The sequence below is a fragment of the Balaenoptera acutorostrata genome, chromosome 1, assembly GCF_949987535.1.
Source record: "Balaenoptera acutorostrata chromosome 1, mBalAcu1.1, whole genome shotgun sequence".
NCBI lineage: Eukaryota > Metazoa > Chordata > Mammalia > Artiodactyla > Balaenopteridae > Balaenoptera > Balaenoptera acutorostrata.
In genome coordinates this window covers 1,819,785-1,836,909 of record NC_080064.1, presented here as the reverse complement: position 1 = coordinate 1,836,909, position 17,125 = coordinate 1,819,785, and the positions used below count along the sequence as shown (strand labels likewise).

The 17,125-nt window shown below is 55.3% G+C and overlaps 1 protein-coding gene across 1 annotated transcript; it reads right to left on the bottom strand.

The window, feature by feature from the left end:
• Positions 1-3,531: 3,531 nt before the first annotated feature.
• On the bottom strand, positions 3,532-4,665 carry ACTRT2 (actin related protein T2). The gene has a single exon (XM_057531450.1). The coding sequence runs from the start codon at positions 4,663-4,665 to the stop codon at positions 3,532-3,534; it is 1,134 nt and encodes a 377-aa protein (XP_057387433.1).
• Between the last annotated feature and the right edge of the window lie 12,460 nt (positions 4,666-17,125).

Here is a 17,125-nt window from a genome sequence, read left to right as displayed (position 1 = left end):
GCAGATTCAAGAGGCTGGATAACTCTCAAGTAGGATAATGCTAAAGAAATCCATGCCAAGACACATCATAATGAAACTTCTGAAAACTAAAGACAATGAAAAACTCTTGAAAGCAGCCGGAGAGAAATAACGCATTACCTGTAGGGAAACACCGATCAAATAATAAGATTTCTGATCTGAAACCACAGAGGCCATGGAGAAGGAACCAGCACAATAGTCTTCAAGTGCTGAAAGAAAATGGTTAACTGTGAATTCTATATCCAGCAAAAATATCCTTCAGGGATGACGGGGAAGTAAAGACATTCTCAGATGTTGGCAACTAAGAGAATTTGTTGCTAGCAAACCTACCCTTGAAGAACTGCTAAGGGAAGTTCTCTAAAAAAAAAAAAAAAAGGAAATAATAGCACAGGGCCAAAAGGTGGCTCGGAATTCCAGAAAGGGCAAAAGAACATGGGATTGGGTAAAAATAGTGGTAATCATATTAGACTAGTCTCATGAGTTTCTGAAATCCTTTGAGGGTTGAAGGAAAAACTTAAGACAATTCTATTTAAAAGTTGGGAGGGTAAAGAGACCTAAATACACTTCACTCCAAGTGGTAAAAACGTTATTACCAGTGGGTGGTCATGTTTACTCAGAGCAATCACCAAGAAATCAATACAGAGCAGTACACTCAAAACCTTAGCAATAAATCAAGATGGAATCCTAAAAAGTGTTCTAGTAACCCAGAGGAAGGGATTACCGAGCCAGGATCATTTGCCCAAAGCACAGCAAGCTAAACGCTGAGATGCCGAAGTTTGCAGCAGAGAAAAGGCTTATTCACAAGGCAGCCAAGCGAGGAGATGGGAGAACCAGCCTCAGATCCACCTCCCCACAGCCCCCCACCAAAGGCCGGGGGCTTGAGATATTTATGAGATAAAGAAGCAGGGTGGGCTTAGGCATGGGGAAAGGTGATTGGAGGTCGGGAAAAGGTGAGGTAAACGGTGTTCTGTGCAGGCATATCTGAGTTACATGCTTCCTCATGGGATGCGTGTTCAAAAATGTTGGGGCTTAGTATGATCCGAGGGTGGAGTTTTGGGCCCCCTGACATCAAAAGGTCACTCATCGGACACCTGCACAGGCCCAGTTTTAGGGTCAGTGGTCCCAACTAGTCTTAGCCGGCTCGAGCTTGAACTAGACACAGCTGACTCTAACTTTCTGGCAAACAACTCGGGCAAACATCTTATTGTTTGCGCTACATGAATCTTGGAGGGTATGCAATTTGCAATAGCATAATTAAGTGAAGGCAGGCTACCAGCAGAGGGATTTTTAACAAGCTGTAAGACTAGCCCAAGAATTTCTGTTAGTCACCAGTTTCTGTTAACCCTATGGGGCACGGTTTCAAAGGTGAGAAAAAGGAAACAGAGGAAACAGGAAACAATAAAATGGCAGACTTAAGATGGAACATATTACCTTAAATGTAAACCGTCTACAAATGCCAATTAAAAGACAGAAATTGGTGGATTTTTTTAAAAAAACAACCCAGCTATATGCTATCTTCCAATACACTATATGCACATTTCAAATATGACATAAGCAGTTTGAAGGTAAACACATGGGAAAAGATATACCAGGCAAACATTAAATACACAAACACACACAATTTAGATAGATGGGTTTATTTCATTCAGGATGAATTTCTTCAGTAAAATTTCCTAAAAGTAAGATTTCCCCTCCCTCTGTACTACCTCTCATTCCTTCCTTCCTTCCCCCACCAACCCGTGGTGTCTACCCTTCTGTTCTTTTCTTTATGGCTTATAACCCCATAAAAACACATATTCACTTATATATGTACATACCAACGTGCACAGGTATACACGGGAAAGTGCCATTGCTTTCTTTAACAAAAAAGGGGGAATTCATTTTATAAAGGCATCTCTGTATTTTTGTTGTTGTTGTTCTGTATTTTTTAATTAAGTTTGTAATCCAATGGACACACAAAACAAAACTGCATTGAGAAAAACAGTTTCATAAATTAATAAGTGCTAGGAAGTTGGGGGAGAGGTCAAGGTCACAGGAAGAAGGGAAGCCAGTCTTCTGTAGAGTCTTTTTGTGTGCGTGACACTTTCAAATTGCGGGAACAGGGACCGTGCTGTAAGGAAGCGCACTTGTACAAATGAGTGACAATACAAAGTCTGAGTATGAAAATAAGATTTTCTCTGAAAACACATTTTTGGCACAGATTTAAAAAAAAATGTATGTCGGGGAATTTGATTTTTAAGCTAGTATATATTTATATATATTATATATTTATATATACACACATGCCAAGTTCTGCATATTCCACCAAGAGAAAAAATCCTTCCGTTTGCTCTTTTCTGACTGTAAACTGTACATCCTGGGTGAATCAAAGATGGTGGCGGCAGGAGAATTAAGGGAGGTGACATCCAAATGAGCAAGGGGAAGGGAGGGGTGGGGACAACACAGCCCAGTGAAATGTTCCTTGACCCCAAGGTTTCAGCAGAAGTTTGAAGTCCTGCGTGAGGGTCTGCGATTTGTGTTCACGTACACCAAGACATCCAGAGTGTCACAGCCTGTCTTCACTGTGCAAAAGTCCAAGTCACTAATTTAGTGCAAAGGCAGTTCTGTTTTGTTTCTTAAAAACAAAAAACAACAAAAAAATTCCACTGCCCTGTTCCTTTTCTCCAAAAAGAGGAGAGAGAAACCCAGCCTCAAGGTGTCTGCAAGTCCATTGGTTGGTGGTCTGTCCTTGGACTAAATGTCATGTAAACATACTAGCAGCACCACTGCCCAGGGGCATCTCTGTATTTTCCACTTCTCTCCAGTAATATTTTGAGAGAGTTCCACCCCATCGATGTGGAAAAATTCCCTGTATGCATAATTTATTCAAATGTGATTTTACTGATGGCCATTAACTTTGTCTCCAATATTTACCCCCAAACAGGGCTGTAAACATCTTTGAAAGTAGAAACAAATAGAAACATCACAATAATCAAGCCCTGATTCTTAAGCTCCCACCGGGATCAGGAGCTTCACAGAGCCTTAAACAGATGGCGATTTCTGCTCCTGACCGTCCCCACCGGCCCGGGACATGGGCTCCATTCCACTCAGCTGCCCGGCCCCATAAAGGCAGAGTGATAGCCCTATGGTGCTTCCCCAGGGGAGGATTTCGTGACCTCAGAAAAGGGCAGCATTCCTGCTTGTTCCTGCCCCCACTCCCGACCCACCTAAGACACAGGTTTAAAATGCAGAGTCCAGGCTCTGGGCAGGAGGCCTTGGCCCCTGCTTTGGGCACAAACTCTACAGACGGACACTTAACTCATGACCCAGGGCTTTCTCGGGAGAAACGGGGCTGGGGGACAGAACCACTGAAAAGAGATTCCCCACCAGGGTCAGAAATTATTCTGGTGCCCCAGAGAATGAACCAAGCCCGACACGGCCAAAGACTGCACCGTTTTGTCCTTTATTGAACATCCCGCGGATGCCAAATGGTGAGCTCACTTCCCACTGCAGCCACCCCGCGCACGGGGCCCTTCAGAAGCACCTTCTCTGAACCACGGATGTCCCAAACTCCTTGAAGTCCGCAGAGGTGACCCACATCTGCTTGAAGCTGCTCAGGGAGGTGACGATGGAGGCGCCAATCCACGTGGAGAAGCAGCGGTCGGGCGGCGCTGTGATCTTGATGAGGGTCCCTTTGGAAGCCACCTGCTCCAGCTCCCTCAGAAGACGGTCATCCAGCCCCTGGAAGAGCGTGGTGCCCCCGGACAGCACAATCTCCCCGTAGAGCATCTTCTGGATGTCGGCGTCACACTTGGTGATGCTGCAGGAGACCATCTTGGAGAGGCCCGGGTTTTGGATGCCCAGCTGCTCGGGCGAGAACAGGGCCTCGGGCGCCTGGTACAGCTGGTCCCCGATACGGATGATGCTGCCATCGGGCAGCTTGTACTCCCTGAGCACCTCCTCCGGCCTCCGCGACAGCTCCTTCTCTGGCTCCAGGGCCATATAGCAGAGCTTCTCCTTGATGTCGTCCACCAGGGCTTTGTCCAGCACGCAGGGGAAGGTCCTCCCGCTGGCCAGCAGCAGCCGGGTGAGGTGCTCCGTGATGTCTCTCCCCGCCACGTAGAGCTTGGTGATGGCGTGGGGCAGGGAGTAGCCCTCGAAGATGGGGACGGTGCAGGTGGCCCCGTCCCCGCTGTCCACCACCAGGCCCGTGATGCAGGCCGAGGCGTAGAGGGCCAGCACGGCCTGGTCCGACAGGTAGAAGGCGGGCACGTTGAAGCTCTCAAACATCACCTCGGCCGTCTTCTCCCGGGTCTCCCTGGGGTTCAGCGAGCGCTCCGTCATGAGCACCGGCCGGTCGCTGGCTTTGACCCCCAGCTCCCACTCGAAGAGATGCTTCCAGAGTTTCTCCATGTCGTCCCAGCCTGTGATCAGGCCTCGCTCGATGGGGTAGTGCAGGTGTAAAACCTCGTTCCTGTGCAGGGCCTCTTCCCCCACAAAGTACTTCTTCTGATTGGCCCCCGCAGAAGGCATCTTGAACTTGGGGTGCCCCACGATGGAGTGGACGACATGGCGGGGGCCAATCTCTCCAGACAGGCCTGCCTTACAGAGCCCGGACCCATTGTCAAAAATCACAGCTGGAGAATCTAACACGTGTGGGTTAAACATGCCTGTGGCATCCTCATCCGCACTTCGCCAAAATGAAGGTGGAAGCCTCCTGGGCCACTTTGTGACGTATGAGGCTCCTCTGGAAGTTTCGAGGGCACAGGATTCCACAGTTCTCGGGGCGTCTCCCAGGCAGGGCTAGCAGACGGCCAGTCCCCGAGAGCCCTCCATCCCCACCCGCAGATCTGCTCTCCTCTCAGGAAGCCCGGGCTGCTGAGGCCTTTTCAGGAATGACGTCCCATATGTAACAATCCAGCCAAGGCAACCACTGTCCTCAGCCAGCATCAGAGGGCCTCTGGGGCTGGGGGCTTGGAGTCTCTGCCCCCGCCCCCACCTGGTGAGACTCCAAAGGGGAAGTCCGGCTGTTCCCATGGGCCGTGTTGAGGAGCCTGTTGTGGAGCCTGGAACCAGCGAAGCAGCCCAGCCTGGGCCAGCCCATAAAACTGGCATCTCTGGCCCTCTGTTTGGAGGGAGCTGCCGTTTGGAGGGTGACAAACACATTTCTCTTTGCTAAAGGGGAAGACCAAGCACCAGGCAGAGGTCCAGGTTGGAGGAGCAATGCCCAGGGCTCCAACACAGCAAGCACTCAGAACATAGTTTTGGAATGCAGACTCCTCCAGGAAGCTCTCAGGGATTTCTCTTCTCTTTACCTCATGAACCCTGACTCTGTCTCACAGGGTAGCTGCTAAGCAGAGCCCTCTGGGCCTATTGGCTCTCTCTCCAGGCACATGTACACCTGCTCTGGCTTGAGGTCAAGGGCCCTCCTGGCTCTCTGCAGCCCCGGAAGTGCTGTCACAAACAATATCCAGTGGTTGTGGGTTGGGAACCCAGTGGCCTGTGAAGACAGGGATCTGAGGTTTCATCGGGGGGGCAGCCCTGATTGGAGCCCCGGACATCTCTATTTTGGGCCTGTGACACAGTTGGCCAAGCCCACTGACGCGCTGTCAGAAGTGACCAGGTCACCAAGTCTGAGGCTGAGAGTGAGGCCGGGAGGGCAGTGAGGCTGCAGGTTTAGCCAAGCCCACGAGGGCAGGGGGCGCCCACTCCAGCCTCCCGGAGAACCCCTCCAGCAGCCCTGCAATCACACCCTGGGCTGGTTTCCAGCTCAGGGGGAGAAACTGGGAGGGAGCTCAGACTAGGGAACCAGGGCTGACTTTTTTCTTGAGGAAGGTGGAGCCGGTCTTGGAGAACAAAATGCTCACCTGGTGTTCTGTCACGTCCAAAATCACCCTCCAGGCCAGCTCCTCCCCAACCAGAAAGCTTTCCCAGGAGACCAGCTCCCCCCCAGGTCCCCTCACCTCCCTCTGCGGGTGGCCGTCTCTGCATGTCCTGCCGACCCTTCTAAACCCACCAGCAAAAAGTGAAAAAGTGTTGTCATGTAGGGTAGATGCATGGCGTGGGTGTGTGTTATAGACACGTGGTGTAGACAGTGACATGGGCGTGCAGCTTTGTGGGAACCCCTGGGGCTCAGACTGGGAGGAGTCGATAAAGACTTGGTATCACTGAGATTCTCCCGCAAAGGACACCTCTGGAATCAGATGCACGCCGGGGTTGACGCTGGGAGAAGACGCACCCCCCCAGACTACACAGCCCAGAACCACAGCTACCGCTGTGTGGGCCTCTAAGATTTGGGGCTCAGCGTTCAGGGGAGCACATGTGCCTGGAGGCTGCTGGGTCGAGGACGGTCCTTAGGGCACCGTGTCTTGGGGGTTCCAGCCTGCTTACATCACAAAAGCCCTATGCACTCGGCTTCTCAGGCTTTGCTAGAACTTTCCCATTGTTGCCAAACACTCCCGGCTGAATCAGGAGTGTGACCTCAAGCTTTTTCAATTTTGGCCCTAAAAGTGGCCCACGTGGGTGGTGATGTAACCATGCTGGGTGCAGAGGTCAAATGCAGGGGCGGGGCCCTTCAGTGTGTCCTGGGGGCCCAGGGCTGGCTGGGGCACGGACATTTGCAGGGGGACAGAGCAGGGGGAAGGACAAACGTTCATGCAAAGCTCGGACTGACCAGCTGGGTGGGGGGTGTTCTGAGGCCTCACTGCACCCCGCAGCTGTGACAGCACACAGCACAATGTGTAACAATGTCCCAGGACAGCTGGCCAGACCTGGTGCAGGTCCCACGGGCACACGCAGCCCCCTCCCCGTTCTCTGCAGGCCCGGCATGCACGACAGCCAGCAGGGTAAGTCCAGGCCCCTCCACCAGTTGCCAAACCTGTAGCGGGCAGTTCTCTGTCCCCCTGTGACCGTTGCCCATCCCAGACAAGCTCAGACCCTCGAGGACAGAGCTGTGAAAGCTGGGCCATCCATCAGGGCGGAGACTCCCAGCAAAGCCATCCAAGGAGTTCCAGGACCCCTTTTCTTAAATGTCTTCACTCTGCCTGATGAGCCTGGGAGAAGTGCAGCCCTTCACCCTGGGTCTGGGACCCCACACTCCTGACCACCCACGACGGTCACGGCCATTGGGTGCCACGCGCCCGGCAGAGCAGGCCCCGGGGAAGTGGTCACCACTTTGCTTGTCTCTGTGCACTTGGGCAAACCAGTTCTCTGCTGGCCGCTGGGCCAGCTCCCCTGCCGCATCCCTGCATCTGCTGTCAGAGCCCCGCCCCAGGCTCGGGGAAGGCTTCTGCATACCAATACAAGTGTCTGAACCGGCTCATAGATTGTCCATCACCTGGAGAGGCAGGAAGGCTCTGAGGACCCCACCCCCAAGAAGTGGGATACTCCCTGGGGGGTGACACCACGTGGGCACCAAGAAAACCAGTGGGTTTATGAGCTACGTGATGTCGCGTTGGTTTCAAGCTCGCCCCGGGACAGAGATTCCACCCCGTGGCGCTCAGGTGCCCGGTATCCTCTGCTCAGCCTCCTTCCCCCTCCCCGTCTGCCGCCCATCCCTCCGGCCACCTGGCTCAGGACCTCTGGGAGGGGCCCCGTGCATCTTGGTGCAGGTGTCCATGTCGATGGCCACAGCTGTCCTGGCCCCTTCAAGGGATGCGATGTTCTGAGCATTCGCTGCGGGGGGCGGGGGGGTGTTTGCTATTAACCCAGGGACGGCTGCCCTCTCCCGACCCAGCTAGAAGTCTCCCTCCAGGGCCGCCCTGCCCCCACCCCATGCCGGCCATGCCTCGTAAATCGCTTGAACGAGTTTATGGGAGAACTGGCCATAACTCCATCTCCCTCCGCAGGGCACGGCTCACGCTGTGATTACTCTGCAGGGCACTTGTTTCCGTCCTGTGCAGGAAGGCTCGCTCTGGTTCTGCCCCAGCAGTCACACCCAGCAGCAGCCGCCCAGCTCCCACACGGCCCCCAGGCCCATGCCCTCGATGGGAGGTAGACGGCAACTGGGCAGCCTTGGGTGGCTGCCAGGCATTTAGACTTGGGAGTGGGTAGCCCTGGGTCTGCTGGGCACCCCTGCTTCCCACTGCCCTGGCTACTGAGCCTGGGCCACCCAAGCCCTGGGCCAGGTTTCCCTGTCTGTCCCATCGTCCCTCATTCCATCTGTCACCGATGCCCAGAGCCTCGACCAATTAGTGACCAGCAGACTGGACTTATTAGTACTGGTTGACATCTGGTGGCCTTATCCTGCTTGCTGAGGGCCTGGCCCCGTGTTAGCTGGCAGCCTGAAGGAACAGGGCGACTCTGTAGATGGCAAGATGGGCACTGCTCAGGCAAGAGAGAGGGCAATGTACGTGTTAGAGGGGGCTTGTGGGAGCCCAGGGACCATGGGTGCCTGCAGGTGCCCCCGGGAATGGTTTCTCTTCCACCTCTTTGCCCCAGGTGTTCCCAGAGGAGCCCAGAGCCCTGAGCGCTCTTCCTGGGAGCCTAGCCCCTTGGAATCTCTCAGAAGGAACTTGTATCTCCTACGCACCCATCCATTCATCCATCTACGCATCCATCTACCGTTCATCCTTCCATTCATTCACTCATCTACCCACCCATACATCTATCTACCCATCCACCCATCCATCTGTCTGTCCATCCATCCATCCATCTGTCTGTCCATCCATCCATCCATCCATCCATTCATCCATTCACGCACCCACCCAACCATTCATCCATCCATCCATCCCCCATCCATTCACTCATCCACCCACCCACACATCTATCTACCCATCCACCCATCCATCTGTCTGTCCATCCAACCATCCATCTGTCTGTCCATCCATCCATCCATCTGTCTGTCCATCCATCCATCCATCCATCCATTCATCCATTCACGCACCCACCCAACCATTCATCCATCCATCCATCCCCCATCCATTCACTCATCCACCCACCCACACATCTATCTACCCATCCACCCATCCATCTGTCTGTCCATCCAACCATCCATCTGTCTGTCCATCCATCCATCCATCCATCCATCCATCCATTCATCCATTCACGCACCCACCCAACCATTCATCCATCCATCCATCCATCCGTCCGTCCATCCTTCCTTCCATCTACCCACTCAATCCATCCCTCCACCCATCTAACCTCCTATTTAATTATCTCCCCGCCTCCCATCCCTCCCGCCCTCCCATCCGCCTTTCCTTTCTTAGCAGCTGAACTGAGCATCTGGTCTTGTCTATGTCCACCTCTGTTCTTGGTGACCTTTGGGCTTCAGCAGAGCCTTTCGGGTCCCCACAGTTGCCAGCACGGCACCCGTGAGTGCTGCCTGCTCTGCTGTCCTCTTCCAGCCAGCTGGGGCAGAAATGACACCCCTAGGTCGTTCCTCTCTCAGCCTCCCGTGAGGCTGGCTCACTGAACTGGAGCGGATGGGGCAGGCCTGGCCCACCTCGGCCGCTGTGACACCAGTGAAAGTCGGTGTTCGCGGAGCAGAGGGAAGGAGCTGGCAGCCAGCTGACGTGCTCTTGGGAGCTCAGCAAGGCAGCCCTTGGTGGGGCCGTCCACGGTCCTGCATCGCTTAGTGGACACGCCACTGAAGGGCCGAGCGACGCAGACCCATTTGGGGGCGAGGCCGTCTGAGGCCAGACCACCAATTACCCCCACCCCGGCTTTTTGCCCCTCACTCTCATGGAACCCTGGTCCTGAGCACTCAGAAAATTTTTAAAAAGTATATTTTTGTTGGAGAAACTTTGGAAAACACAAGAACAGCATTACAAAGCGAATAAAAAGTACCCCTGGCGCTACCTGGCTAAGCCCTGCTGATACTTCGCTACGCTCCTTGGGGATGACCTGTAACTACGTGCAGCCTTCCACTGGACCGTCTCACGTCCGTCAACATTCGCCCCATCCTGCGGGTGCACCCAGTCTTCCCACAGCTGCTTCTCTGGGTCCGTGCTTCCAGGGTGGGGCCCGCAACCCTCCCCACCCCACCCCGTGGGCTCCCGTCCTTCCCACCCTGCCTGCCTCACTTTCCGCGGTGACGGCTGCTCAGTCCCGCCCAGAGTCCTTCGGCGGAGCCCTGGGGAGACCCCGTGCAGGGCCGGTTGGCGGTGGGGTTTGTCTTGCATTCCAGGAGCTCTTGGTCATGCATTGAATTGGGGGCGCTGGTGGCTCAGGGGCCAAGTGCCCCCAGGGCTGTGGGAGAGGATCTGAGGCTGATCACCCCTCACCTGTCATAGTGGGACCCCTGTGGGTGTGTCCACGGCCCGAGGGCAACGGCTTTCCTTGTTCGTCGCTCATCTGGGTGGAGGTGGGTTGGGGGTGGGCAGTGATGGTAGGAGAATGTGGAGGGGCCTCAGACTTCACCTGGGGCAGCTCCCCTCCCCTCCTCCTTCTAAGTGGGTCTCACGAGGCCCCCCCCCCACCACGGTCAGAGCCAGGAGCAGGCTACCTGAGGGTCAGAGCTGCCCCCTGCCCCAGACGCTTCAGCAGATGTCAGCCGGGAGGGCCGCTCCCCTGCAGAGGTGCCCGGTGTGACCACGGCCTCCCGCTGCTGCCCCCAGCCTAGCACCACCAGCATTTCCCCAGGGGCTCCGGAGGGCCTGGAGGTCTAGGGTCCCCACCTCACAGATGGGCAAGAGCCTGACCCTGGGCCACCTCTAGGTGCAGGTCCATGGAGGGGGCAGCGTGGGGCCCCTGCTCTGGCTGCCGGGCTCCTGCTCCCCACCCCGGCCCCAGCGCGTCCCCACCTCCCCGCTCACCTGTCTAATCCTCTCTGCGCCACCTCACACACCCCCTCCTGACCGGTGCTGTGACAGGTCCCTGGTCATTTCGTTCCAAAGTAACAACAGGCTTTTGCATGCCGGTGGGAGTGAAGGGTGGAGGGCCCTTCCTGGCCCCTCCCTGTGCATACTGTTTACTATCTGGCCGCCTTATTGTAGCGTTTGCTTCTGCGGCTTGTGGGCAGTCATCTGGGGTCAAGGGTGCTGTGACAGGCTGGCCCATCAAGCCTCATAAGCATCTAGGCTGCTGACGCCATGGAGACCGGTCACAGCTTCAGAGGACACGCGCCTCTGTGGCCGGAGGGAGGGGACCAGCCCCACCCAGCCCCCAACTGGCAGGAGACACAGCTGGCCTCCCTGGACAGGTGATGAGCCCCACCTGGGCACATGCTGGGCAGAGAGGTGGACCCCCCCCGGGACAGGTGTGGCTGCAACCCCAAGACTGAGGTTTTGGGGATCCAGGTTCTGTCTCCAACAGGACAGGGGACCCCTGCAACAGCTCCAGGGCTCTGCGAGGGGCCCATGGACCTCGGCAGGCTAGGAAAGGCAGCCCCTCAGGATCGCCTCTCCCGATGGGGGTGTTGGGTGGGTGTCGGACGTCAGGAACTCTAACTGCGTGGCCCAAGCCCACGCGTCAGGGACGTGGATGCAGGTTTGTTGGCCTTCCCAGCACAGCCCAGCATGGTCCAGAGACCCGGGACTGCCACCTGGGGGGCTGCCCTCATAGCTCAGCTGCCATAACGGAATACCCCAGGCTGGGTGGCTCACACAGCAGACGCTTAGTCCTCACCGCTCTGGAGGCAGGACGTCCGAGATCCGGGTCAGTTCCCGGCGAGGTCCTGCTTCCCGGGCTCCCGCTGTGTCCTCATGGGGCCGAGAGGGCTAACTCTGGTGAATCTTCCTCTTGTTTTAAGGGCTCTAATCCCATCATGGGCCCCACCCTCATGACCTCATCGCACCCTAATCTCCTCCCAAAGAACCCACCTCCAAGTACCACTGCACTGGGGGTCAGGGCTTCAACATAGGAATTGGGGGGGGGGGCGGGGGGGGGGCGGACACATTCAGCCCACAGCAGGGGCTGTCCTGTCCATCCCTGCATGGAAGGGAGCAGGAGAGTTACTCTGAGGGCAGGATTGCCGGAGGCCAGGCCATCAGCGACTCAGCACTCACAGTCTACTGGCTGGTTCCTGGAGCCTTGGCGTCACCTAACTATGCATCCAACCTGGATGCAGAGAAGGGGAGAGAGAGCCCAGACATGCTGAGATGCCAGGCACCTCTGCCCAGGAGGTGGGGGGCGGGGGCAGAGGGGAGGGAGAGGTGGTCCGAGGAGAGGGCAGCCAGAGGGCCGGCCAGGGGCCTCACCTGTCTCCAGAGGGACGGGGGACACGCTCATGGGCAGTGCAGTCCTCTCTCCTCCTGGACTTGGAAACCTTGGGGCCCCGTCGTGTCCCCTTCTGGGACGATGCATGTGCGTGGTGTGGGCCATGGGCACCCTGCCCACCCTGCACCCTGTCAGAGGCAGCGGAAGTGGACAGACTGGAGAGAGCCCTGGAGCTGGCCTCTGGTCACTGCTGGGCAAGCCCGAGAGGCTCCATCAGCCGGGGCAGGAGAGCAACGGCCTCGCCATGCATTCCGTCCCTTTTGCTTTCATTCTTCTGACTTTGCTCTAAAGGTAACAGGCTTTTGACTGGAAACATTGCGGCAACGGACCCTGTAAAGTGACAGAGAAAGACCCCTCCTCACCACCTCCGCCACCAGTGTTTCTCCAAATATGGCCACAGTCACCACTGGGTCTGAATCTTCCAGACGTTTTCTAGGCACAAGTACCTATGGAAATAGGCTTTTGCTGTAAAATGGATGCAGCCACACGTGCTGTTCTGCCCTCCCCTGGGGAGCATCGCACCCTTGTCCGTGAGCCCGCGGAGCGCGGCCTTGACCTTCTCACGGCCGCTCGGTGACTGTCATCCACTTGACCTAATTTGTCTGTACAATCTCCACTGACGTTTTTCCATTTAATAATTTTTCAGTTATTGAGGTTTTTCAGATTTTTTTAAACTATCACAAACGAAGCCATGGTTGATATTCCCCACGTACCCCTCTCCACGTGCTTGGTGTGGTCAAGGGCCAGACTCTGACTCAGGACCATGCAGGGAAGTCTGCACACGTTTACAGCGTGGAGGGAGCTACCGGGGTCTGAGGCCCCATTTTTTAAATTTAATTTTTATTTTATATTGGAGTAGAGTTGATTTACAATGTTGTGTTAGTTGCAGGTGTACGGCAAAGTGATTCAGTTATACATACACATATATTCATTCTTTTTCAGATTCTTTTCCCGTATAGGATATTACAGAGTATTAAGTAGAGTTCCCTGTGCTATACAGTATGTCGTTGTTGTTTATCTGTTTTATGTATAGTAGTGTGTATATGTCAATCCCAATCTCCCAATTTATCCCTTCCCCCACCTTCCCCCTTTGGTAACCATAAGTTTGTTTTCTGTGTCTGTGAGTCTGTTTTATAAATAAATTCATCTGTATCATCTTTTCAGATTCCACATGTAAGTGATATCATATGGCATTTGTCTTTGTCTGGCTTACTTCACTTAGTATGATAATCTCTAGGTCCATCCATATTGCTGCAAATGACATTATTTCATTCTTTTTTATGACTGAGTAATATTCCATTGTGTACATACATATATATATATATATATATATATATATATATATATATATACACACACCACATCTTCTTTATCCATTCATCTGTTGATGGGCATTTAGGAAAATGCTCAAACCAATAAAATCAGAAATGAAAAAGGAGAAGTTACAACTGACACCACAGAAACACAAAGGATCATAAGAGACTACTACAAGCAACTCTATGGCAATAAAATGAACAACCTAGAAGAAATGGACAAATTCTGAGGCCCCATTTTTGAGAGATGATGGAGCAAGTCCTAAAGGGTCTCTCTCCTTGCCAGGTGTAATAAAACATCCATGTGGAAAGTCAGAGGGGGGCGTGGTTAGAATGGCAACACCTGCCATATCTGTCTCCTCCGGCTACTGCGACAAAGGACCACAGCCAAGGGCCTTACACAGCATACACTTCTTATCTCACGGCTCCATGGGTCTGGAATCTGGGCATGGTTCACCTGGAGCAGTGGCTCGGGCCCCTCATCAGGTGGCCAGCCAGCTGCTGGCCGGGCTGCGGTCTCATCTGAAGACCGGGCAGAGAGGTGAGGAGGGCTCCGCTTCCCAGCTCACACACGTGGCTGTCGGCAGGCCTCAGTCCCTCGCCACGGGTGCCTTCCCAGGAAGCCTCGCAATGACATGGCAGCCGGCTTCCCTTAGAGCAATCCTGGGTGGGGGAGGGGGGACACCCAGGACAGAAGCACCTTTATAACCTGATCTCAGGAGTGATGTCTCATCACCTCTGCTGCTTCAGAAGCGAGTCAGAAGCGAGTCAGAAGCGAGTCAGCCCAGTGCCGACCAGGGGATGGTGTTACTAAAGGCACACGTGCCGGGAGATGGGGTCATCGAGGGCCATCTTGGAGGCTGCCTGCCCGGGGCACTGACCAGAGCACCAGGACCGGGGTGGAGGGTTGCCGGAGGGCAGCTCAGACCCCAGCACGGCTTCTCCAGCCTTGGTTTCCTCAGCTCAGCAGGGATGTCGCCTGATGCCTGGCAGCTCAGGGCACTGATGGAGTTTAAGGGGAAAAGGGTGTGCGGCCATCTGGGGAGAGCAGGGGGCACAGATCAGCTCGTGGGAGCACCGGGGCTGGGAGCCGCCTCTTCTGGGCCCCTCCTGGCAGCCTCGCTTACGTAAAACACCGCCGCGGCCACCTCTTATTGCTTCGAAACGCTGTGTCCTGACCTAGGACATCCCCAGGGACCTAGGGCGCCCCCCCGACCCCGGGCGCCCCCCCTCAGCCCCTGCATCCACCAGCCGCGCAGGCCTCCCTGGCCCCAGAGTCTCGGAGCTGCCCGCCACACCCCCACCCGTGCGGCCTCAAAAAAGAGGTCTCCCGCCCCCTGCTGGCGCCCCGCTGGAACCGCCTCGAGATCTGGGACGGTGGCGGGGGAGCGGCAGGGGGCGGGGCCGGCGCTCGGGAACAAAGGAGGCTTGTTAGCTTTATGCAGGCAGGACGCTGGGGGGAGGAAAAAAAAATCAATGTTTGCTAAATAGGAGAAAAAAATCACCCTGCCTCAGTGGGGAAAAGGTTTATTTTCAAGTGTATTAAAGTGATTACCCAGAGGAAAAGCGGAGCAAATGAACAAGTGTGTAGAGTGGTGAGTCGCCCGTTTTCCCAGGGAGCTCGGGAGAGCAGAGCTTGCACGCTGCCCCCCCACCCCCAACAAGCCGGACACGGCCAAGCTTTCGGTTTTAAATAGTTTATAACATTTCAGAGGCAGCGTCTAAGTGAGGGCCGTCCCTGGAGAGGCCCTGCAGACCTCTGCATTTAGCCAGTGATAAATAACCCGGAGCACGCAGGGCCCGGAAGGATCCCAGATTTAATTCAAATAATTTAAAATCTAACGTTGAAAGAGCTCTTTGCATTCACGGGCCGTGCGCGTTTCCAGCTGGAGAAAGAAAAGGCTTTGTGTTCTGGTGGGGGCAGGGTGACGGGCTGGAGCCCAAGGTTCGGGGACTAACCTTTTTACCATGTGCTGCTTCCAGCCGGCTAGCCGACATTTTTCATATTGTGAGTGGCATCGGTTCTGAAAGCCAGACGTGGGGGGAACATGGTTTATCCTCTCCATGGAGTTTCGACTCCAGGTGAAAGGATTTTTGTCCACGGCGAGGTTGCTTCCTCGCAAGCCCAGGGCGAGAAGTGGAGGGGCTGCCCGTTCTCCGAGGATGCTCGTCCCTCCCCGACAGCTTGGGTTTCTAGACGGAGGCGTCGTGATGCGGACACGGTCCCCCGCGGCTGCATACCTTCTGGGGCCCCGTAGAGCGGTCCCCATCATGGTGGGGGGCCGGGGCCCATCCGAGGAGGGAGCCCCCAGTTGGCCTCGCCCCCTTCCAGCCTGATCCACACATCAGGAAAGTGTCTGGGGCCACCAGGAGATGGGTCCCAAGAGACTGGAATCGTGGCTGAGACAGGCCGGAGAATCCACGCTCAGTTTTGAAGGATGTGTGAACCTGTGTGTTGTGTCATTGTCACCCCAAGATTCACGGCCACCAAGAACCTCGGAATATGACCACGTTCGGAAATAGGGTCTTTGCAGATGCAATCAGGTAAGTTAAGATGAGGTCGTGTTAGATTAGAATGGGCCCTAGTTGCAATGATTCGTGTCCTTGGAAGAAGCAAAAACAGAGACACACAGGGAGACGGCCACGTGACAGCAGAAGCAGGGGTGATGTGTCTACAAGCCAAGGACAGCTGGAAACACCAGATGCTGGAGAGGCACAGAGCAGGTAGTCCCTGGAGCCTCCAGAGGGAACCAGCCATGCCCACTCCCGGACTCAGACTTCTGGCCTCCAGACCGCGGGAGAACACGTTTCTTTGGTTTTAAGCCCTCGGCTGTGGCGTTTTGTTACAACAGCCCGGAAGATTCACAGGACAACGGTGAGAGGTCTGAGCTGTGTACCTGCAACCAGCATCCATCTGTTGACATTATGTAAACACAGGTGCCGTGATGGGTGACAAAAAGCATCCCCTTTGTGAGCTGCTTCCCTTCCCCGAGCTGCTTTGAGGCAGCGCCGGGTGCCCTGAGCCTGCGGACACACCTCTGCAGCAGCTTTCCCTGCAGCCGCGGAACGTCGGTGGGGATGAAACACACCCAGCAGCTTGCCTTCCTAAAATGACCCATCTCCCCTGTCCTGACCGTTCTTTTTCCTTTTAAGAGGATCTACAGGACCTTCTCTTAAAAGGTACCCAGAAGGCAATGTCTCATGTTCAGCATTCGTTCCCAGCTTGGGCGGCGGAGGCCCTGGAGCATCCTGGAGGAGACGAGGCTGGAGGAGCTCTTGGCACAGGGAGGTGTCCCCCCATCTCAGCCCCAGGCCGCATCTCACTGTCCCCCCCTGGCGGCCTCAGACTCTGGGCAACTGGCCACAGATCTAGGGTGCCGGGGTCTGGGGACAAGATTTCTGTACAAATAAACACTGCTGGCCTATCAAGAGGGAGACCTTCCAGGGCACTCAGGAGAAGCCTCCCTGGGCAGAGCCAGGATCATGCATCTGAGATCTTGGCGGTGAGTATGGGGGGGTGGAGGTGCCCTCCAAACACCAGGGGTTTCCTGACCCAAGGCCGGGAGAACCGCACCCCCGAGCCCCCTCCTCCAGTGCCTTCTCTGCCTGACTCCTTCCTGGCTGACAACTATCTCAGTGCTCAGGGAACGGCAGTCCCG